Source organism: Pleurodeles waltl, chromosome 9, assembly GCF_031143425.1.
Source record: "Pleurodeles waltl isolate 20211129_DDA chromosome 9, aPleWal1.hap1.20221129, whole genome shotgun sequence".
NCBI lineage: Eukaryota > Metazoa > Chordata > Amphibia > Caudata > Salamandridae > Pleurodeles > Pleurodeles waltl.
Genome location: NC_090448.1, coordinates 210977101 through 211002110, shown reverse-complemented (window position 1 = coordinate 211002110; position 25010 = coordinate 210977101). Strand labels below are relative to the sequence as shown.

At 43.7% G+C, this 25010-nt stretch overlaps 1 protein-coding gene across 4 annotated transcripts in view; it reads left to right on the top strand.

Moving 5' to 3' along the window:
- FLNB (filamin B) overlaps positions 1 to 25010 on the top strand; it is a 455875-nt gene that overhangs the window by 153816 nt on the left and 277049 nt on the right. For all 4 annotated transcript variants that reach the window (XM_069206567.1, XM_069206566.1, XM_069206565.1 and 1 more), the window contains exons 2-3: positions 11175 to 11423; positions 12507 to 12604. In XM_069206567.1, coding sequence (XP_069062668.1) covers positions 11175 to 11423; positions 12507 to 12604 — 347 coding nt within the window. The remainder of the gene's footprint in view (positions 1 to 11174; positions 11424 to 12506; positions 12605 to 25010) is intronic.

The following is a 25010-nucleotide window of genomic DNA, read 5'->3' as shown; positions in this document are numbered from 1 at the left end:
TGTCTCGGATTTTTTTGCAGCTCAAAGTAAAAATCTGGTCTTTCTATTTTTGAGACGCTTTCTATGTGTCGCACAGCGGGGAATTTTTCAAAAATGTTAGGGATGTGTTCAGTAATAGCTTGTTGAAGCCCCGGCCTTTCCGTTCATAGTTTTAGGGCAAATGTCAGCCGACACTCGCAAGCTTAAAAATTAATTTTATTCGCACTTGCCTCATCTCTAAGCTTTATGGACTGCACGCGCCCAGCTGTTCCGAGAGTTCTGTACAGTAAATTCATGTCAGCTTAAGAAAAATGTATCTATGTTTCAATTGTTGCAACTGTGTAGCAGCTTGGTTTTGGCTTTAGTGGCAATATGAGTGGAAATGTGAGGGACAGTTTTATTGGAAATATGAGTGACAGTGTGATTTCTAATGTGACTATTGATGGATGTTAGTAGTGACATAATTTGTATGGTGGGCGGAAATGTTCTCCATCATGAGTGACAATATGGTTGGTAATGTAATTGATGCATTGAGTGGCTCCACAGGATCAATGACTGCTTGCGTGTGTTCAGTCCAGAGGGACACCACACTAAGATGCAGGGACATGCATGGACATACTCCTCCAGGCCATGACTCACTGCTCTTTTATACACACAGATGCAATTATTGGGATTTGCACTGGGTGAAAAGGCATCCAGCGCAGGAGGCAGTTACCTCGATGCTTTGTTATTTTTCTTCCTGGCTTTCTTTCCCCATCATCTCATGCATCTCCTCTGTTGAGTCACTCTCAAAGCCCGAGGGTAAGTATAAAACCTCCCAGAAGCCTATGCCTGAGTACACTTTTGTCACAATGATGGTTCTCATCTTTCCGGCTAAAGTGAGATCTTATAAATAATCTTCTTGTTGAACCTTTCACTGTTTTTTTTTTCTTCAAAACTAACGCTTGATTTTATGGAGACACACACATACTGTCGCCCTCTCACACCCACACACATACTCTTTCTCTCTCTCTCTCTCTCACACACACACACACACTCTCTCTCTCTCTCTCTCTCTCTCTCTCTCTCTCTCTCTTCAATGGTTCAGTGAATTAAAAGCTTACTGCTGGCATCTGCTTTGATGTGCAAGCCACACTTTCAAAACCGAGCAAGGCAAAATCCTTCCTAGTTCAGGATTTGGGGTGACAGGAAGTTATTTTATACCAGGGCACTTCATTTACAGGGTGTTGAAAAAGAAGGGGTAGAGTATAAAATACCCTGTATAAAAGAGATATTTAACAATACACATATTCTGCACAAGACCACACCACAAACGCGTAGGATGCTCCACACCTACACCACCCACTGCAATCATCACTACATATATCCCCACACCAGGCATAGTCTTACACAATTGCACACAACGTACACATCCATAAAACATATTCCCCACAAAATCACATGCACCCCATATACCCTTCATGACCTGCATACATATATACTCACAGACACACACCACCCAGTCCAGATTTGCACATATTTTTCTTCTCTCCACCTGACAAATTACTACACAAACAAACTCACCAACAGGAACATTTTAAGGAGTTTGCGGGCCCCTGTCCAGAACAGCTTTGAAGGTCTGATCCAGTTTCAGTTCCTTCATGCTCTCTCCGACTAGGTCCCTGACAATGTGCTTACATCTAATAATCGGAGACAGTGGCTGTGTTTTCAATCCTGAAACACAGCAGCATCTCACTAATATTATTGTGAATAATCTATGTGACCCCTTCCCATTTCTCACACTTGAGGCCCAGCTTTGATCTAAAAGAAAGTTTCTTTAATGGATGCTGCGTGAAACATTAACACAACATTTCTCAGCAGAATGCCTGTCATAGACTCCCACTCATTAAAAATACATTAAAGGAGAACTGTATTTGAAGCAATCTGTTTAAGAAGTATTCAAGATCATCAAGGCCAAGGTCTTCTGCAGACCAGAGCAGGCTCTATCAGCAGCCCCCCCCTCCCCTCCCCCCCCCCCCCGCCAAAGGCTGGGGACCTCGGCCAGCGCCGACTTTGCCCCTGCCTTTAACATCCCTGCACACCACGCCATTCAAACGCACAGGTCTAGCGACACATTTCCCTTGTGGTGCCTGCCCTTCTATAACGGTTTACGCATGTTAATCTTTCAAAGTAAAGAATGACGGGCTGTCTTGTATGTTCTCCCCCCCCCTCAAAAAGTAGTTTGTGCTAAAACGCCAAATGCTCTCCAAACCCATTTTAAACAACCCCCGCCCAGTGTTTAATTTGTAAAAGAGTGCGCGGCGGGGCCAAAAGCGCCGCTCAGGGTCCCGCGGCTGGCGCAGTTACGTGTGTGTGTGCCACGTGGCAAGGCTTGTAGTCCGGAACCCACCTCACGCCTGTTCTAAGCCAGCACCGGGCCTTCTCCGCCCCTTGTTTCAGTATGGCAGGTCCCGTCTTTCTCTCTTTGTGATAGGTTGCCCGTCTTCGTTTTGTGCCTTTCCCTCTCTTGCTTGCGACAAATGTCCAATGAGAAAAAATAAGTGCCGTACTCAAAAATGAGGGCCAGTGGTCCCCACTGCCGACCACCGGCTCCAATTAAGCATCGCCGCTGTCTAAAGCCCACAAATGTCGCACAGGTTAACTGCTCAGTAAGCGGTTGATCACTTCAATTCGATGAGGTTTGCAGATGTCGATAGGACTTCTGGTAACTGACCTAAAACAAGGAAATTAAAGTCACGCACAGGTAAAACAATGGGAGTGTTTGAAAACCTCACTACTGTGTGTGCACAGAGCTATTTATACTTCAAAGTTCGTTTTTAAATCACTATTTATTTGGATTAAATTGCAGTAGCTGACTTTTGTGCGATCATACAGACTAATATTTTCGTCTGCCCTCAGGCGGTGTTCAGCTTGGGTTCCGGATGTTTTTATTAGATAGTCTAATTTTCTGCTGGGCACGATAGGGCTGCTCTGAATAGCCCAGGGTTCTGAAAAGGGCACATCCCATCCTGCCCACGCACACACTGCCAGAGGGAGGAAGCAGAATGTTCATACTCATGAGGTTGAATGCAGTGGTGGGCAGTAATGTTTTCAGGGAGGGTGCGGCCGCACAAGCTCACATGCACACTCATTCACACTCGTGCATTCACACACATGTGCACACCGCCCTCCCCCACCCCCATTCAGAATACTCACTGTCAAATATTCATACATATACACATGTACCAAATATTTAAAACAAGCATTTGCAATGCAATAGGTTTTGCATTTGCTTCAGTTAGAGCTATTTACATTGTAAACTGGACTTTTCTAGCCGCATAGATTGGTCAACCTTGCCTCATAATTTGGTCTTTTCAGTGGCCCTGCATATAATTAAAGCATTTCCATGAGCCTTCTTCCTCTATCTGCACCCAAAAATGAAAATGTTTCTATTTAGCACCCTAATTTAAATCTGCCATGCTAATGCCAATAGAATACCACTTTCACCACCCCACCATCAGGGATGCTGGCTGGCTAACACAATTCCCAAAAAGATGACACAAGACAGCCACAGAGGAATAACAAGAGAAATAAACTTGAAGGGTCACCCAAACATATCAAGAGTGTAAAAACAGTCATAGTGTAATAAGGATGTTACGTTGGGCTGTATCATTGTCATATTTGCAATAAGGAGAGATTAATAAAACATATGCAAATGTCATGTAAACCCATCAAAAACCTTTATCACAAATAAACTTTTGGCATTAGACTGTAATGCTCAGGACAGCCCCTAGAGGACACCACAATAAAAATATAATTCGTAAGAAACATGGGGGGTTATTCCAACTTTGGAGGAGTGTTAATCCGTCCCAAAAGTGACGGTAAAGTGACGGATATACCACCAGCCGTATTACGAGTTCCATAGGATATAATGGACTCGTAATACGGCTGGTGGTAAATCCGTCACTTTTCCGTCACTTTTGGGACGGATTAACACCTCCTCCAAAGTTGGAATAACCCCCATGGTCACTTAATCATATAGTTAGCCCCTAGAGGACATAACCACATGAAAAGAAAATTCCAGAAAGTACTGCAATTAAATTACAAATAAAGTATTTAAAACACATACTACTTCCAGCTGTAAAGCAAAAGTTACCACCTTGAAAGTGCTTAAACACTGAATGGTGGGAGGAGTTATTATTTTGGGCTCCTCCCCTGCCTAGTGTGGGGACCTAGAGAGGATGTAGACAGAAAGACCACACTGTGGCAAATGTTTTGAAGGTGGTCCCATTGTCCTTGGACCACCACAGGCTGAGTTATGATCGAAATGTTTTGTAAAAGTAATGCCCTGCAAAGCATAATGGGGCGACTGTTCGTTCCTGTGATTATTGTATTGTGTGAACTGTAATGCTCAGAACAGTCCATAGAGGACAGCACAACAAAAATGGCACTTGTAAGAAACATGGGGCCACATGTAAAAAAATCAGGTTTTGTGACTCGCAATTTGCAAGTTGCAAAACCGGATGTACAACAGTGTCAATGACACTGTTTGCGATTCCCAATGGGGTCTCAAATGACCTACCTCATGAATATTCATGGAGTAGGTCGCAATTTGCGACCCCATTGGGAATGGTCGCCCTCACAGAGATGGTGGCCTGCTGGAGACCTCAGACCACCATGTCTGTGGCTACTTTTAAATAAAGTAGTGTTTTTTTTTTTTTTTTTTTTTTTTAAATACAGCCCGTTTTCCTTAAAGGAAAATGAGATGCATTTCAAAATTAAAAAATGAAAAGCGTTCTTTTCATTTTTTCAGAGCAGCCAGTGGACCCTGTGAACACTTCCTGCTCTGAAAAAATATTTTCAGAGCAGTTTGAAACTGGTGCTAACTGCGATTGGTTTGCAACCGCATTCGCGGTCACAAAACATTCATACAGACCATTTGGATTCGGCATTAGGAAGGGACGCCCTTGATACGCCCCTTCCTAATACCGAATCGCCAAAACCCAAACTGCGATTCGGTAACAAGTTACCGAATCGCAGTTTGAGCTTTGTACATCCCAAATAGCATTTTTTAAGTCACAAACGGGCCGATTCACCGTTTGCGACTTGAAAACTGCTTCGTACATCTGGCCCATGGTCATGTAACCATATAGTTAGCCCCTATAGGGCATAACCACATGAACAGAGAATTGCAGAAAGTAATGCAGTGAAACCATATGTTTATCCCATATGGGGCATAGTGCAATACACATTTTGAGGGCTAGAAGGCCTACTGCAATGATATAACAAACAAGGCCCTTAAAACAAAATTACTGCCAGCTACAAAACAAAAGTTTCAGCCATGTAAGAACTTAATAAGACACTCGGCCATGGGCACTTCAGGTCTTAAAACTGAAGCGCCTAGGTCAGAGGCTATTAATGACTCTACCCCTCATCAGGATGGAGAGGTTCTTGAGGTGCTTTGCTAAACTGAAGAGGTCACTTCCACAGGAACTGTGGCATCTTCAGCCTGGCAAAGCTCAGAACTGGCAGCCTGGAGCCTGTGCATTTAGTACAAATCTAGCTCCTGGCTGCCTGCATTGAACAAGAAGAGTCTGTCAGGCTGACCTTTGTTCAGCTTGACAGATACTCTTCTTGTTGGGGAAAAGGTGGGGGCATGGCTCCTCTGCTCATATGGACAGACTGTGGCTGGGTTATTGCCCACATGGGTTGTTTTATGAAACATTGCAAATCTTTATATTTAACAGTATCACCATAACATTCAATTTTTGGTCTAACATTAGCCAGTACTTATACGTATGTGTGTATATATAATACTTATATGATGTTTCAGCCGTACCTCTCAATTTATTGGTCTGTTATTGAGCTATTCATAGTCCCTCCCCCCCCCCCATTGCCATGTACAGCATGGGGCCGTGGGTCATTTCATCCTGGCATTGCATAGCTTCCCTGTGAATGAAAGCTTTCGGTTATTTCTCAAGGAGCATATTTGTACCTAAAGTAGTTCCTTCGGTGCCAGGGACTACAATGACAATGCTTGCATTTGGAGTCCTAAAACATGTTTTCTTTTAGCTATTAGCCAATAAGTTTTTTATTGTTGATGACCAATCTGCTCCCACAATAGAGTTTTACGGAAACAAGCATTGAAAAAGCCAATGGCTAGAGTGAATGCCTGACTTATTCACTTTGCCAACGCTTGTTTTATATAGCTGATGGACAGGGAGGCATTTAAGAGCAGCCTGCTCATTGTACGCTTCATAAGCCGTTCTTCATGTGGTTCTTGGTAAGAGCACTGAAAAGGCCTTGCCACATCGTTTTACCTGAATGAAAAAAGGCAAAGCTTCTTTCACTTCTCCATCTCTAGTGTTTGTTGTACGAGTCATGCAACTTAGTTGCTCCTAATGGAAAGGAATATAAAACAACTTCATTATAGAACGTTCACTGCATCCACTGGCTACGTCACATGTTGTCACAAGCACATTCACACAACTGTTGTTACCTTTTTCTCTTTCCATGACTTATAAGCCCGAACTTATTATGAAGAAAGGAAGGCCGCATTTCCAAGCCTGCACATTTTTGTCTTTTAAAACAGAGACAGGACAGGGGTGATTTTTTTGTGGCCTGGGATCAGTTGCAGGAAGTTGGGTCCCTGAAGATAATGGCTCTCATATACTATCCTGATTCGCAAACCATGGATATGCAATTTGCAAACCGACTAGTTTGTGAATAGTGAATGCTGTTTGCATTACGACCTATGTATTAATAGGTAAAACCACACATTTGGCAGGGGTTAGAAACGATCCCTCTAATGAGTATAGGCACGTCTTCATTCGCAATCGTGTAGTTTTGCGAATTGCAGGCCTTGAAGCCATAAAATGACTTTGTACACCAGGAGCCAATTTTCTTAAGCTCACCTTCTATACTTAACCCAACTGTGTGATCCTTGACAAACGACTTCCGCTGCACGAAGCTGAAGTCACACTCAGTCAATTATATGTCAAGTAATTGGTAGTAAATTAAAACGAGCAACTCCCAAACGTTCATTAATATAACGTGTTATGTGCCATGTGTAAGGTGTTTGCCACCAAGGCAGTGGCAGTAAAGCCTGGCGCACAGCCTGGGTTAAGCCTTAGTTTCTGCCTCAAGCTCATCCTCAAAGTATTCGCTGAATACCTGCCTAGCCGGCCAGCAGCCTAGACTGCGAGCTGGCAAACCATGCCACAGAAACACATCTGAATTCATTAATTTGGTCACAAACACAACATCCAGGCAAACGGGTCTGCAAAGCATCAAACCCCATGTCCACTGCCTTTCAGCGGAGGCGCTCTTTGTGGCAAAACAAGTTCCTCCACATTTTCTGCTTTAACAGGACGAATCTATCTTTTTCTCTTTAATGCAGGCTTCCCATTGGGCTCATAAAAACTCGGAGAATAGGGGCCATATGTACGAAAGATTTTTCCCTTAGACACAGAATGGGTAAAATCCTTTCGTACATCTGGCCCTAGGTTCCTAGGGCCAGATGTAGCAAGCAGTTTTGCCCATGCTGTGTCTATGGGAAAATGTGTTCGTACATATGGCCCCAAATCTTTTACAATCACGCCTCAACATTTTCCTTCGCACGTGACGTCTCGCAAAGCACTCTGGATTGCTTAGTCCTCAGCAGCAGTGTGCTTGAGGCCTACGAAATCTGAAAGGAAGGAAAGAGCTTTGTATGACTATTTGATGGCATGGCAAACGTTGGCGAAACCAGCGCATGGCCGCTGTGGTGTGAAATGTAATTTATGGAGGAAATGGCAGTGGATGGGTGTGTTTGGGCCTGGGGTGGGGAGGACAGTATTTCCGAGAAGTGGATTGTGTACTGAACGAGACACATCGCGGTCATGTGATGAACGACCTACTTGTTTTTCGTTCCTCAGCTGAGCGGTAGTGTGCATGATGGTTAAGTGGTATTTAGCCTGCATGATGGTTTTATGTGGTTTGTGTCATCTGAGAGGTACTGTGCACGGTGGTTTGAGGTTTTTCCTAATCAGCATTGAGGTAGGCTGCATGGTGGTTTTATGTGGTTTGTGTCATCTGAGAGGTACTGTGCACGGTGGTTTGAGGTTTTTCCTAATCAGCATTGAGGTAGGCTGCATGATGGTTTTATATGATTTTATCACAGAGTTGTAAGCTGCCTGGTGGTTTTGAGTGATATAATCAGCTGTGCTTAGACTGCTTGGTGGCTCTGTGTGATTAGTTTTACCAGGTGAGAGGTAGGTTTTATGGTGTTTTATGTGATTTTTATAAGCTGAAATGTGAAATCTTTTAGGTGAGAGATAGGCTGCACATTTTGTGGTGTTTTTTTAGCTGGGAGTTTGCTGCAGATTGTGTTGTATGGGTTTATCAGCTAAGAAATAGGCTAGGTTGCGTGTGATTTTTGTTTTCAGGTGGGAGATTGGCAACACAATGATTTTGCGTGAGATATCAGCTGAACAGTAGGTTGCATGTTGGCTTTAAATCGTTTATATCATCTGGGAGGAAGGCTGCATGACAGTTTGTGCGTTTTGCATCTGATGGAGGGAATACTGCATGACGGTTTTATATTGAATTTTTTTATCAACTCATTGGTTGGCTGCCTTATGGTTTTGTGTCATTTCTTTATTAGTGTAGCTGGAGGCTACATGGGGGCTTTATGTGATTCTTTCAGGTAAGTGATAGTCTGCATGGTGGCATTTTCTATGGTAAGAGGCAGGTTGTCTAGTGATTTGTGCGCCTTATCAGTTGGGTGGTAGGCTGCATGGTTAAAGGGGGGCCCTGTTCAACCTGCTCAACAGCTCTAATGTCTCAAGGGCGTCTATGCACGCAACTGTAAGTAGAAGTGCTTTTCAGTGGTGATGCCTCTCTTATGCATATTTTGCAAATTGTGAGGCGGGCGAAGAAGGGGCCTCCATCACTGTGGTATTCCTAAGACCCTTTCTTTTTTTCCAAGCTCACGATCAATCTGTTATAATGGGAGTTGCGATGTCAGGCCACTCTGGGCAAAGAGGTCCCTGAAAATTGTTTAATTGTGTTTTTTTTTTTAGAGAAGACTACGTCAGCGTTTAGGTTAAAATTATGCAATGTACGTATTTGCACCACCTTTTGTTATGTAATACATTACCACAGTTCTGATTTACGGTCTTACTTTTTATGCAGCCATTTTAAATTCCCAGTAAAGCAACACATATATTTTTTGTTGACGGTGTGCTGTGGAATACTGTTTTCACATTTGCGTTTCGGTGCTTTTCGTGGGTAGGAAAACAGGGATCTGATACCTGCAGTTCCACAGCAAGGTTTTAATGCAGGATTGATATGGAAAAAGTCCCAACTCATATAGATCTATCTCTCTAAAGCGAAAGACCTCTTATGCTAGATATTTTCTCAAAGCTTGAAAAGGAGCAAACCTAAGAAGTCATCACAGGAATGAGAATAATTCTCCTTACAGACTCTCTTTTTCATCCTCCGTCGCAAAGGCTTTTTTAGCCAGTTGCCTTCAACTTTAATTGTCTGGTGTGTGCATGATCCCTATTCGTCTGGTGAAGCTGGAAGGCAATGAGCAACCCTTTTGTTGCCCTGGTGTGTACGTGTACTAATGTAGCAGCTTTCCTGAGATGAAAGCATCAGTTCAGCGATTGAAGGGACTCTCCACCTACAAATTTCCATTTTTAATTCAGAAAGCCACCACTGTCACAACTTTACTCTAGCTAACAATCAGCACCAATAATGTCCTGTTGAAACCTAAAATGTAGTTTGAAAACCATCTGATGCTCATTATGCGGGTACCATATCATTTCCTGTGTGGTGTACGCTGTGGCTTTGGAGCTGGAGTTAACCCGTCCGGGATGACGGAGGTAGCTTAGTGAGCAGCCGATTTTGAGTTTCAGTGCATCTAAGAAGTTACATAAATTGTCCCCGTTAGTGCACTAAGCTTGGGATCTGTATTCAAAAAGAACCTGTTGCTCCAGTAAGGCTTGGAAAAGGAACGTGGAGTGGTACAACAATGAGTTTGAATGCTAAGTACTTGGTTAAAATAAAACAACTGGCATAAAAGAGTTCACTCAAATATAAATGGAACCGTCCTAAGTAAAATAAAATGTATCTCTTCTTCAATACACTCCATTTCTCAGACTGTTTTTAAAATAAAAATACATTTTTGAACAGCCACCTTTGTTCAAAGGGGTACTCCTCCATCTTAACCTATGCCAGAGGGGAGGCATTGTAGTTGTAGAGTTCCGATTCAAAGTGCATCCTGCCCAGACATCACGTCCTGTCCTTGACATCCACCCACTGGCCTGACAGTAGTCCTAATGACAGGATCCCCGAGCCATGACTATGGATGCTGATGGCTGGGCTCGCCAGCAGCTGTAAAGCTTAGTCATTCTCCTTTGGATTTTAAAATATCGTGATTGAAATGATGGCTAATGGAAGTACTCTCCTGTGATTTTAATGTGTATGATATCACTTGTCCATAACTGAGTATGTGCATTCGACAACCATTGAGTACAATTAAATGCCAAAGGGACTGCTTTTTTAGTTCACAGCCAAGGTTTAGGTTTACATCTTTGGGGATGATTCTCTGACCTCCCCTATATTTCCTCTTGCTTAAGTTAGTGGCTATGAAAGCTGTGTAGTTCATTAACGTTGTGTTGCTGATGACTGTTAAATGTTCAGCATGCAGTGCCTCAAGCTAGCTGAAAAAGAAGAGTAAATGATTTGTGCTTCTGGGTGGGAGTGATTGAACATAGCTGCTTTCTCCATGTGATGATGGGCTGATCATCCTTGGTACCAGTGACCGCATCCAGTATCTTGAGTTGCATTTGTAGGGAGGCCAGGAGCTGTTCAGGATCTACTTAACAACCTCTCTCTTCAGTAATGTTGATGCTGCTTGGGTGGATGGGGTACCACTCCCCGCCTCCCCCATTTGCCTGTGGTGCCTCTCACATTGCTGCAGCTCGTTTATACCTCAGAAATGGGAAGAGAGACAGCACATTTTAAAAGTCATCGTAATTCAAATGTATTTCAACAGCATAGTCATGTATTGTAAAGTCCAAGGGTATTGCATGCTAGTTGTAAATTAAACATATTGTGATTTTCTTGATACTCTGCAGAAGAGTTTGAAAGATCAGTTGAAAGTAGAGACAAAAGTCACTTCTTGATTTTACTGAGAGTACATTTATATTTTAATTTTGATTTTTCAGACAGTAAAGCCATTGTGGATGGGAACTTGAAGCTAATCCTTGGCATGATATGGACCCTCATCCTGCATTATTCCATCTCTATGCCAGTTTGGGAAGATGAAGGGGATGATGATGCCAAGAAGCAGACCCCTAAACAGAGACTTCTGGGATGGATTCAGAATAAAATTCCATACTTGCCGATCACTAATTTCAGCCAGAACTGGCAAAATGGAAAAGCGCTGGGTGCACTTGTGGACAGCTGTGCTCCAGGTGAGAGTTTTTGTATTTTTTGTTTCTATCATCTTTCATTCTTATCTGGCCATACCCCTCGCCTTCCTTATCTATTCCATGGCCCTACACCTGTGTTTTACTTGGGGGCTAAAATAGTTTGGCCGGGAATCTGTTAACTTCTGTAGATTAAGATGCAGCATATCAGAATTTAGGTGTTTTCCAACTCAGGGTGTTCCTGAGGTCAGTACCAGATGCTCTTTGTTCTGTATTACCCACAGAGAGTTTGTAACACTCGACAAACCCACAGGAGTAATTTTGTGATGTGATGAGTAGAAAGTAAATAAGAACACCGCTGTAAGGACTATTTCAGAGGCAGTTTCTCTGCCTACTACCTTGGCTTAGGTTTGTAATAGATGCCATTAATAGGGAGATTTAAAAATGGCATGAAAAGTTTCATATTGCAGAGTCTGGAAGACCATGGCGGAGATAGGAACCCGAGGAGGAAAGTCGATAAACACCCATGGAAACCCATCAATGCAGAGTCTTACATTTTGGGGTTTGGGATAGAGAGAGATGGATGGATCAGAAAGCAGTAATGCATCCAGACTCAATATTATTTGGACTAAAGGTCGAGAAAACGCATAAACCAACAAAGTCTGGTGCATAAGCATGTAGGCCCTCATTTTGAGAATCTCTGCGGTCCTAATTCAACCAGTAACAATAATTTCTAGCCAAATTGAGACTCTGAGATGTGTAATAATTCCTCATTCTAAGTGTTTTCTGAGGTCACATTTTGCGAGATAAAAGCAGGCAAAAGATTCGCACAGAAAACAACCTAGGTGCTGGATGTCCAAAACTCTCCATGCTCAAATTTCTACAGTATTAAAATGCTGCTTCTTACCTGAAATAACGGGTTGTGTGCCCATAGATGCGTTTTTGATTGTAGCCACTGGCCTAATCCATATGCATAGAGGTATGGAAACAGAATCAAACCGATGGATTAAGTGGACCGCACAGATGATAGAGCTGCATATTACCCCAGCTCTAGCCTTTGTGGTGATTGCAGCTCTTGGGCCAAGTATGCACCACAGTAAATCTAAGCTTGTTTCCTGTTGTTTTCAGGCCTTTGCCCAGATTGGGAGTCTTGGGATCCGCAGAAACCAGTGGACAATGCCCGTGAAGCTATGCAACAAGCCGATGACTGGTTGGGTGTGCCGCAGGTAAGAAGGAAAAGTGGCTGTACAACAACCTGCCTAGTCATGTGCGAAGAATCAGTGTCATGCTAATATATTGATTAAAGCAAAATTCACAGACTATGTGCAAAGAACAATTCTGAAATCAAATTCAAGGTGTATTCGTATTGCAGATGCTGCAGCTTCTGCAAGTCAACAGGTTTCCTAAACATGACTATGTTACTCCAAGTTTTCACTCTTCATGCTTGCTAATTGAGTATGGAGTAAAAGTGGGTGTTGTATTGGTGTGCAAAAGATTTTTATTATTATGTGGATTACAGTTTTTCTGTATGATTACCATTTTGGCTGCTTGGCCAAGGCAGCAAGAGTTCATTACTGCTATGGTCGACATTGCGTGGGAGAGTGACCCCGCCGTTACATCATCTGGCTCACCCAGGAGAGGTCTGTGTGGTGCTTTATCAGTTTCATTTTACAGAAGTGGATGTCGTTGAGGATAGCTCCCCTTAAAAATCGTTAGCATTACCAATGAACTCAGGACCAAAGAGGAATGGGCTGACAAATGAATGCCAAAAGATCCTAGACCAGTGAACTGTTTTCGGGGCATGTTGTTTCGAAATGCTAACCATTCTTACTGCCTGAGGTCTTGCTAGAATGGATAAAAAGCTTCGGGGGATGCCAAATGTTGAGAACTCGTCTGCATCTCACATTCCTAAACAAAAAATGCGGTTTCTCTGAGTTTCTCACAATTGTTGGGAGATTCTGTCACAAGTTAGACAGGGCCAGGTTTCTCAATATTGATTCCCAGCTGAAAGTCGGTCTTTGCTCATGAAAAAAGGGGCTAGTTACGCATGTTTACATTTGTATGATGTATATAGGTCAAAGTGCAAGCAAAGTAGGTGAATTAACTAATTGTAGCGGCTCGCTGGCCGTGGAATGGATGGGCGGGGGGGCAGGAAAGTAGGGGAGGGAATAAACATTTAATTTAATTTGAAAAAAAATCACTTACCTCCTCCACCGCTCCTCTGTCCCTCGACGTTCCTTGCTACAGACACAGGCTCCCTGCCTGCCCTGCGCCAATCCTGACACTGCTCAGAGCAGCATCAGGATTGGCTGGGAGTGCCCAGCTAGGGCACTCCTAGGCAGACTGGGAGCCTGTGCAGGTTCTCTCCAGCCCGGCAACTGTGTTGCTGGGCTGGAGAGAGCCTACAGCACGTGTGTGTGTGTGTGTGTGTCCGGCCAAAGGTGGCGGGCCAAATACACATGCGCTGTGAAGGGGAACTGCTGAGCATTCCCCCTCAGTGCACGAGACCCCCGTGGCCCGCCCCTTTCAAAGAAAATGATAATAAACATAGTTTATTATCATTTTCTTTAAAGGGTTTTGCAGCTGCCGCTGTTGGCAGGGGGCAACGCTCCTCTGCTCAAATGGAGGAGCCGCCTCTGGAATTAAGTGTGTTGGACTGAGACGTAAGTACTCCCTCCTGCCCTTTATATGTTTAGCGGTATTTCGCACACTGTTCAGCACAGACCTGCCAACTCACACAGCGCCACGTGTGTCATACGATTTCGGCTCACTTCACACAGTCACCCGTTGAGGAGCAGAATCACATTGTGGCAGACAAGGTGAGCTGGGAACCAATTCATTCAGTGGATTTTCAGCCCGTCGTTTGCGGCTTTAAGCAGACAGTGTCCATTAAGACATGTGAAAACACCCTTAATGCGTTGGTGGAGGGCGGAGGGCCTCTTAGGTTCCACCCCCTCCTGTTTACAGTTTGGCAGGTCTACATATGTTACACCGGGAAGATCCCTGTGCAAGTACTGCTAATAGAGGGGGTACGTTGAGCAAGTTACCACGATTCCTATGGTGGTTGCGGGGTGGAGATAGGGGTGTGTAGGAAGAAGACATGTTAGTGAAAATACTATAAAATGAAAACAAAAAATATTTTAAGAATGGTAAAAGTTCAGATATCCTTAATTGCAACTAATGAACAACGCCACTGTCTTCCAACAATCTTATGTTACACCAGTGTGAGTAGGAAAGTTATGTGACTAATCCAAATATGTTCCATTTACACTCACAGGAGCGTGTCATTTACGCAAGAAGTAAGTCACACTATTTTCATTAAACGAGGCCAGGCAGTAGGTGTATACACAATTAAAACACACTGGATACGCTCATAAGTATCATACAAAAGGCCACTTATATGCGAGCTCCCAGTTTCCCTTTTAGAAAGTGTTTTGTTCCAAATGATATGTTCCCATGAGCAAATGTTCTTGTTAACTAAGGAGTGACCAGTGACCTCAAAATTATTTAAATTGTACTGCTTAGCACAAGGAATGTGGTGACCTCACCCACGTACCCACCCCAACCCCACCCGCAGTGTCAACGGCCATAGAGATCTGAGATAAATAAATGTAATGCTTCATTTTTAAATGGTTGCTACTTTCTGATTATAAAATTAAAATCTTGCTATTTTGCTATTTTGCTCTTTCAGAGAGTATAGATTTTTAAGCTGTGACCAAGTTCCCTTCATGTGTCAGAAACCAGCCATCATCAAATAAAGATCTAAAAGTTTAGAAGCAGAAAATGCTGTTCAGGTGATAATTACCATAAGCTCATCCGCAGGGCTTTGAGATCGTGACAACCAGTCAGCTTGCTCAGAATGTTCACATAGTTGTGTCAAAAAACATTATCAGAGCTGGACCTTTAAAAAAATATATTTTCATTGAGTTTTCAGTACATGAACATATACCATGATAACTACCTTCTGGTCAGGTTCTTGAGGCTTACCAGTTTGATCCCAAAAACACAATTGTGGAGCCATTCGCAATAGTTAGATTGGTGTTACAGGCCCACCAGCCATTGTTATACACGTGTGGACTACGCACTTGACCCTTGGTGTCCTCGTGCCTCCACCCTCTGTCCGCTCCCCTGGGTGCCCTACTGTTGTTAGGGGCTGGGTATTTGGAGACTCTTCAGGGCCCCATGCCTTCTCAAGCGTTTGTGGGCAACCCCATGTCCGATACATAAGTGAGCTGCCCAGGCAGTGCCTGATGTCATCGCTACGTGCAGCCATCAGGGCAGCATTGCAGAACAAGAGTGCCTACCAGTCCAACGTTCGTTCCCCCAGGTACCCGGGATCATTGGCTGTGGGGTTGGTTCCACCGAAAAGTCCCGGACTGCTGATACCGTGCGGCCCACCTCCCTCCAGAAGGCCTTAAACTTAGGGCGACCCAGAGCATTTGCACCGAAGTTCCCCTCTGCTAGCAGCCCCTTTGGCAGAGATCATTGTCAATACAACCCAAATGAAATAAGTGGCTTCTCTTAATGTACACCCTGTGGAGTAATTTTAGTAGAATCAATTGAAACCCAGCCCTTATGGCCACCTCCGGTGGGGAACAGCATGCCGATCCCCAGTCGTCATCCTCCAGTCTGCCAATGTCCCTTTCCTATTTGTCCCTGAGGCTATCCTGCATGGGAAGACTATTGTTTAGGAGTGTAGAATATATTTGGGACATAGCGTGGCTGGTCAGGGGGTCCCTAGCACCCACTACTATAGAGGTGTCTCATCTGGTGTCTCTTGTAACAACTCCCTAGGCCTTTGCAGTAAGTGTCGTAAATGTTGGTTCCAGAGATACTAGCTCTTTCTCAGTTCATTCTGCTCTTGTATTTGACTGAACTGTGTTATCTTGTTGTCCCATCATACGTCACCCACCTTAGATCTGCCCAGTTGCTCCCACTTCTTATAACCCTCTATAGCCTATAATCCCTTCAGAATATCTGACTCCCACAGGGTTCTCCATCATCAGTTTACTCTTACAGCCCTTGATTAGAGTAATCCAATGCCATGCTTTAATTACTATTGCTGGTGGGGCCGGCAGTGGCATCAAACCCCTGTCTCAGTATTCACCCAACATAACTCCCTGGGACCATTGCCTGCCTATCTATCGCAGTCAAATATAAAAAAAAAATTGGTCCTCAGGGAGAAGAGAATGCCTATATTTCTACGGCACTTTTACCTTTTTATGCAGAGGCTGTTTATAACCAAGCATACCATCATTACGTCAGTACAAATTGCTTTTTATTTTTCTCAACCTGACCAAATCTCAGTTATAAAAAAAGTATACATTTCAGATTTTAAACCATAAATGCTCCTAAAATGTAACGGCGAAGTGTAGTGATTATAGTGATAACTAAAGTGCCATAGTGGTTTATATAATATTTACAAAAATGTGGTTAAAAACAATCAAGAAGAAGAACAGTGAACTTCATAAAGAACCCTTCACTCCAGGTGTCTTGAAGTCACCTTACATGTTAAACCACATTTGATAGTCAATGTTACGACCCTATATAAAATTTGTTAAAGGGTCATCTTCAGGACTAAAAGTTTTTTGTGTTGGTCGCACCTAGGTAGAAACAGAAATAGAGAATTTTTCTTTTTTATAATCATTTTCTTCAATGTTTACATCTTTAATCAGATTTTTTCTTTTCCAATTGGGAGTCAAAAGACACCACTCACCTATATTTGTAAGGTTTTTTTCCTTTTCTCTTTAATTCCATTAATGTCTTCAAGTCAATAACATTTTTTCTAAAAATGTAATAATATAATAAATAAAAATATATGGTAGGGTAATTAATTGATACCTCACTTTGATTTTTCATTAGTAAATGCCAACAAGTATCTTTTTATATAGTCTCAATTATTTATTTATTGTTGATATCTCTTTTCATCGAGGGACTTTATATATTAAAATATTCTAAAGCACCCCGTGAACTTAGTTATCCGTAAATAACTTTTACTCACATGACTTTCGCCGTGTTAAACAAAGAAATCTAATCATCTAGTCCTTCTCTGTCATGGCGCAGAATCACATGTGCCCTAGTTTCCCTTAGGAACGCTCTGTAAAACAGGATAACTCTCTGTACTTAGATCGCTGAACTTCCTCTATTGTTTCTAAAAATCAATCATCTTAGTCAATTATTTATCATAGCACATAAGAGCACAATGCCTCGTTTTTATAGCAAAAGAAATGCCCTTTTGGAAACAGTTTTGTGAACCACTTAAAAATAAATTGAACGGGTACCGAATATATCGAAATAGTTATATGTTAATATGACAACTTTCCGTTGTGTGGGATAATTTGAAATAATATGCCCAATTATTTAGTTTGATATTTGCTAAATTCGTATAAATTTTCTGCGCTTATACGCTGACACTCTGTAACGTGCTAGAAAGAGGTAATGTATGTCAAAAGCCAAAAGTATCCAATTTCGTACTTGCTCGCAAACAGCCGTGTGCATCTACGCACTCGGTTTAAATAGACACTGATTCACGTGACGGCATAACTCTAGTTGCCCGCGCTTTTTTAAAAAGGGGGCAAAGCCTTGATGTTTATATATTTTTAAAGGGACATAGCTCAAAGGCTATCTGTCATCAGTGACATGCCTTGTTGCATGTAGAAGGCCCAGTCATTGATCACGTGCAGTTGTGTTTCCCATTAATAGAGTCGTATGTCCAGAGGGTGATTCCGCCCTCCAGGGGCTTACAGGTCAAACTAGTTAGGGCAATCCTTGCCATCCCCTCTTCCCACAATAATCCTTGTGTCACCACATCCACAGAACAGAAAAATCCACCTGGGACCTTGTAGGGAGTGTTTTGCAAAACATTTAGAAATTTCAATTGATAAATCATTTTATAGAGGGTCGCTCTTCTCTCTAGTGCCCCACATTCATTCTGTAGGCCTCCATGATTCTGGTTAGGCTTTCCCAGAAAGATATGTTGCAGTCTTTTGTCACGAAGATCCCTAGATATGTGAAACCAATAGGATCTAACTTTAGCGGGTAATTCCAATTCCCTCCAAGGTCATTGTTAGAAAGCGTGAATGCCACAGGTTTGTGCCAATTTATGCAAAGCCCTGAGTATGACCTAAATATCTCCAAGATCTCCAGCACTCTTGGAGTGGAGCATTCGTAGTCCTCCAGGTACAGAAGTATGTTATCCGCATATAGAGAAATTACATCCCCCCCAATCCGGGTACCATCATATGCCCCTTATTAGTGCATATTTCCACACTCATGTGTTGAGTGGCTAGGTTGCCACAACGGAGGGACACAGTGGGCAACCCTGCTGGGTTTCATTTCCCAATTCGAACTCTTCCGAGAGCACCCCGTTCACCTTAACACTGGCTACCAGGTTTGTCTTGCAGTCTAACCAACATCAGAAATGTAGGGCCGAACTCCATCTTATTCAGGATCACCATCAGGTATGGCCAGTTCAGGGAATTGAATGCCTTTTCGCCATCCAGTGCTAGTATGATGGCTGGCTTATCAATACCATTACTATGCGCTAGGCACAAAGCCAGTCTCTGGAGTTTATACCTGCTCACCCTATATGGCATGAAGCTCAGTTGGTCGGGGGTGACAAGGGTGTCCACCACCTGCAACAGGCGGTTGGCAAGAACTTTTGCCAAGACATTAGACTCAAGGTTTAGTAATGAGATTGGCTGGTAGGAGGCCCGGTTCCCATTCAATTTCCCTTTCTTGTGGATCATGACTATTGTTGCCTGTCTTAGGTCTTCTGGGAGCCGATCACTCTTAGACTTGTAGACCATTGCACGTAGCAAGTCCATTCTTTGGGATTTGATGCATTTGAAAAATTCAGATGGCAGGCCATTCGTGCCTGGGGATCTATCCCCTTTTTCTGGGCCAACGCCTCCAATATCTCAGTCTCCGTGATCTCCATTTTCAGAGAATGACTCAAAACCTTTCTGAGCCTAGGGACCGGGATATTGGAAATAAGGTGCTCTAAATCTCCTGCTGTGATCCCAATTTTCTCCTGGTAGAGATCCCTCAGGTGTGTAGCAAATGCCTGTGCTATGGCAGTTGGGGTTTCTACCTCTCCCGTGTCCCCATGTTAGTGGCCTGAATCCATCTTTGACCCTCTTCTTTTTTAGCTAACCACACTTAAAACTTCCCTTTTTTGACCCCCTCATATAGCTTATCCTGCCTCACTCTGAAGTGGGCCCTTGCCTCTTGTTGGACGTAGCTTCTGAGATCCTCGCCAATCTCCTCTACCTTATGAGTCAGACTCAGGGATAGAGTCTCCACATATTCCGCTTTCCAGAGGGTCAGTCTAGATTCCAACTCCTTGCTCTATCTTACCCTTACCCTCTTCTTCCCGATCACATATATAATAATCTTCCCACTTATAACCGTCATATATGCCTCCAGTAGGTCCACCTCTTAGTCTAAAGTGTCCACATTCTCCATGAAATAGAGGTCTGTGGCCTCAGTAAGCAACTTCCTAACTGTCATCTTCTAGGGGTCAAGTTTCCATTCACTCCTTGTCCCCGGATGACCCATCAGTATATGCGTGACTAGAGGCGAGTGATCTGATATGCCTCACAGCAAAAGGGTGGTATCTCTGTATCTTCCCAACTGGTTGTGTGGACCCAGAAAATAGTCCATCCTGAACATCCGGCCCATATTGTTGGGGGAATAGGAGTATTATTGTGTCCATGGATGTTTTTTCTACCACAAGTCTGTCATCCTCAGTGATTCAAGGAAAGAAGCTAAGTGCAGGATGTCATTACTCTAATTCCTCTTGTAGCACTAAGCTGAGATCTCCCCTGATGAGTTGGATGGCCTCCGGTGTCTTTGAACACCCCCCCCACACACAATCCCTAATTTCTCCAGCCTCCCCGTCTGCAACTCTGGGGTCAAGTACCATGACACAAATACTGCGACCTCCCCATTCCAATGTCCCCTCCACAGCTGTCAAGTTTTCAACCTGTTTGTGTGACATCTCCGTGTTTATAGTGTACTTAAAATTGACATTTCAGTGTTTAAGTGTGAAACCTTACCGTGAGTATACCAAAGCAGTTATGGCAATGTTGAAAACTAAATTCACAATGTTGACCCCTTTCTTGCAATGCGAGGAAATAGAGATGTCTGCAATGCTTATAAAGTGCTTATACCTTAGTTGCAAGGCATGAGTATGTCTTGCACTATTCTGTAAGGGGTTAGCGTCTACCTTATCACTACATCACATCATGGCAAGGCAAGTCTGCAATAAGCTGCTGTCCCTGGCCAAATAAGGCAGTTGCATCATTCTAGTGTTTGTAGTTGCTTTTTATACCAGTTGTTGGCTACAAAGCCGGAACTGCTGAAAATGTGTTGCAGGCCAGCAGCCTTATTCATAGCTGCCAAGTTTCCCAAGTTCATGTGTGACTAGTTGATTCAGCCTGTTTTTTTCTTACAACTCTGGGACTTGTAGTATTTTTTTATATACTGGATTAACACTTCAAGAATTCTGGGAAACTTGGCAGCTATGTGACACTTTAAAGTCAGCTGAACAAAGCGGTTATTCCATGTAATGTGATTAATTCCACACAATGTTGTGCTTTAGAAGGGGATTTAACATGCTTGCAACCTTCTTCCAAGGTGATTAGTTTATCTTGGTCACCCTGTCCTTGGAGGAGCATTGCCTGCTGTGGTAAATACATCTGCTTTTCATCTCCTCTCCCATTGGTGGTTCTGAGTGGATATTTGTAAAAGTGTTTTTTTTCTTTTGTTATGCAGTACTTAGTCTGTAAAACAATCTAACACCTTTTGACCATGTTTGTGCTATATACAGGGCCACTTGAAATATGCAGGAGGGGTGGGCCAAAGAAAAGACAAATTATGTGCCATAATGCGGCACATTTTATGATCGTACTACTTCATTATTTTGACTTTTTTTTACACTTATTAACATTGTCTGGGCATTGGTTGCACCTCATTAGTACCAATATAACAACCAAATATAACGATAAGCAACAAAAAGGAGACCAGTCAACATTTTCAAAGGGCCCTGCGTGCCAACACGAGTTGCTGTGTTTTTAGTAATTGTTGAACCATTTGAGCTGGAAACAAAATAGTCTTTTATTAAAGTCTGCAGATTATGCAACAGATGATGGATTAGGTGGCAAATGCGATAAACCTACAATTATGCAGAAAAAGCTGTAATTGCATATTTACAGTGGCCCTGACTTGTCTTCTCCCCTTCCTCGCAGAGATAGCTCGCCTGTTCCAAAAACACTCTGGCTTATCATGTTCCGTATTTAAAAGCAAAATCGTGCGTGTAGAGATCCCTGCATCCTACTGCACCATCTGTTTAGAAAAGATGAACTGTTTATCCCGCTCCCATGTGCCAAAATCCCTAACAGAGGTAAACTCTAAACTTTCCATCTTCAGAAGCCTGGCACACCCATTGCCTCTCTTTGGCTGCAGCGACCAACACTGCCTACTTACATGTATAGACCTCATGGCACATATTCTCCACCCTCGCTACATCAGCAAGCACAATTTGACTTACTTCAGCTGTGCGTCATCCATCTCCATAGAACTCTGGCTCCCCATATGCCCATCATCAGCAAAGGCTAATTACAAACCGTCTGTTTTCTGATCTGGTAATACTTTCACCTTAAAGAACACTTCCATGGACCACACACCGCTCCAGCAAGTGAATATCTCCCCCTCTGCTAAGACCACCTCCCACACACGCAATTGCGTCTTTGACCCACTGCACTCCAAACTTTCCTTCAGGATCTGTGTTAGAGGGCAGCAGATCTTCTTGCTTCAAGAAAACAAGGACTCTTCTGAGGGCTCAGTACAGGCCAATAGCTCTTGTTATGGGTTTAGACACAGGGTTGTGGGATCTGTCCTGCACCAGCTCTTCTAATGACTAGCTGCACGACGACTGCTGATCTTCTTAGGGCTCCTTGTAGGGGTACAATGGCTGTGCTCAGGGATCCACACAAGAGAACAAGGGTTCTTCTGAGGGAGCGCTACAGAAGGACAGTATGTCTTCTTTAGTGATCTCTTCTACTTTGGATCAGCCACTCTCCTTAAAGCATAGAGCATGTAGATCGCTGCTCTCCTTAGCGCCTCATCCAGACAGTGCGGGGATTCATGCAGGAGAACAGAACTCTTCTCAAGATCTCTCCTCTGCAGGAACAGCACCTCTTCTTGGTGATACCTGTGGAAGTAAAGTTACTCTTTGGAGGGCTCCCATACGGCACTTTTATCTATGCTTCATGCAGGAGGAAAGCAGGTTATTCCTAAGACTGCGCGCAGAAAATGCTGCGTGTGGTGCTTCTCTTTTTGTCAAAGAGCAGTCTGTGCAATATTACACTCCAGTGAAATGTATCTATGGAAAGTTGCTTCTCAGGTGTGACTGCAGAAAATGTTTGGTGTAGAAATTGATTAAATAATTTCTCTTTTTACAAGGGCGCCCATGGCTGAGGGACGCGATGCAGTGCCTCCACCTCTGGGAAATGCTTGTTGAACCTTTTAAAGCTCCTACTTAATACGTAAAGTGGAAAGGGGTCTGTAAGGACATAATTCAAACGGCCTTGGTGCCACGGATGGCCCCTCTGCAATGGCAGAGGAGTTTCGCCCCACTGAAAAAAAGCAGAAAAATAAATGGATAACAAAAGTATTTTATTATCCCTTAATTTTCTGCCTTCGGAGGGCGGGACAGGGACAGGCTCCTCCACTTTGAATGGAGGAGGAGTGGTATGTGCGCTTCTAAGTGCGCATGTCAGTTTTGCTGGCTGTCCGGGGCCGGCCAAACTGACATGGGCACTTAGAAACTCTCCACCTGGCTGTATTTTACAGCTGGGTGGAGACCAGATGCAGTGCCTCATTTCTGCCCACTCAGGCCAATTGCAGCACTTCTTTCATACTGTCTAACAGTATAAAAGAACCATGGTGATTGGTTGGGGAGAGAAGACGAGGTGGCTGGAGCAGAGTGGCGCAGCATGGAGGGGCAGGTAAGTTTTTTTTGTTTTTTTTTTATTTATTTGCCCGTGCCCTTGCTCCATGTGATGCCCCCCCCACCCCTTCCTAGTAGCAGCCGCGACTGCTTGGTGTGCCCAACTTGAAAGAATACACATTGAAAATAGCACAACTGGCGCAGTTGTCAAGAACCCTCCACACTGCTCCTAGAACTAGCTTACCCATCCATCAATGGACAGGCAGTTGCTGCTGACCTTACCTGCACTCCGAAAATTCATTGCACCACCTCAGGGATCATTTATCAAGAGGCGCTGAAGAGAGTGGGAAATCTGCTGATGTGACGTTAGCTGAGAGTTTGCGTGTGAACATGCCTGCTGCACACATCACAGCTTACCACCGACTGGGGTCCAAGTATCAAGTCTTGGAGTGTCTCTCTTCCTTTTCTGAGTGACCTCTGGTGCCGGGTTTCTTGGGCCTTTCAGTGTCAAGAGCAGCACTACACACGAGGCTTCGGAGGCAGACATCCAGATTGAGAAAGATGGCACCAATCAGAGTGCAGCGGAGGAAGCCAAGCCTTCTGGAATCCAGTTAACCCAGGCACTGACTCGGAAGATGGGCCATGCCATGGCCAAAATAATACTCCACATTGGTTGCTGGAATGTAGCTGGAGGAACACCCCTGGTCTTGGGCAGTTGCACAAGATTTCATTCTGCAATCAGAATGGAAAATTAGAAATGTATGCTATCAGCTGAGTTAGCTAATTTGTGTGAGCATTCTGGGGCCTTGTGATAATGCAGGTAGTAATCCCAGAATGCGTTATTCTAACCCATGATGGGTGACACTTGGCTGGGCTGCCGCTCAGTGCACTTGACACCCTAGCTTGTCGACCGAGGAGTGGGTAGCCAGCAATGGGAGGAATTTGCTGACCAAGATTCACACTGCCCTGGATGCTGTAGAGAGTCCCACATACACCAATAGTCAGTATGTACTATGATTAAAGACCCTACGGTTGTTGCCCCCAAGATAGGTTTCTTGTAAGAGGTTAATATCTGGGTAGTCTAGATAGGTATTTCACCATGACCTCCCTCTTCAATTTACTGCCCAGGCCATTCACGTTTAGGGTGAGTACCTTAAGGGTTATCCTTTGGAGTGCTCCGCCATGTAAGTTGTTCGCTAGTGGCTCATCTACCTTCAGTATACATCTAAACATCACCCTCTCCTTAACCCCCCCATCCAACAACCTCATGCCGCAGACTTGAAACTACCCGTCACCCCAGTGCCCCGAATCCCAACAAGTGAAACTGGTAAATCATTTTGAACAATGAACAATTGTTGCACTCAATAGTAGGGGGTGCAACCCCTCGCAGAGAAATTTTAAATCGCCGCTTACAGAGCCAATTTCACTAAGTAGAACCCCAAGTGAATCCATAATCCAGTACATCAGGGAGCCCCAATCAGATTTTTGAAAGGTCGGGCACTTGTGTCCTCTATCATCAGAGTGAAAACCAGGAGAGCTGCTTTCTCTGGGGTGTCCTAGGAGTCTGTGGAATCATCTGCCATATCCTCTGAGCCTGCCGCTAGTGCTGCCCACCTGATATTCAGGGATCGGTAATGTCGTATTACTGCCATGACTTTGGCCTTCTCGGTCTTTTCCTG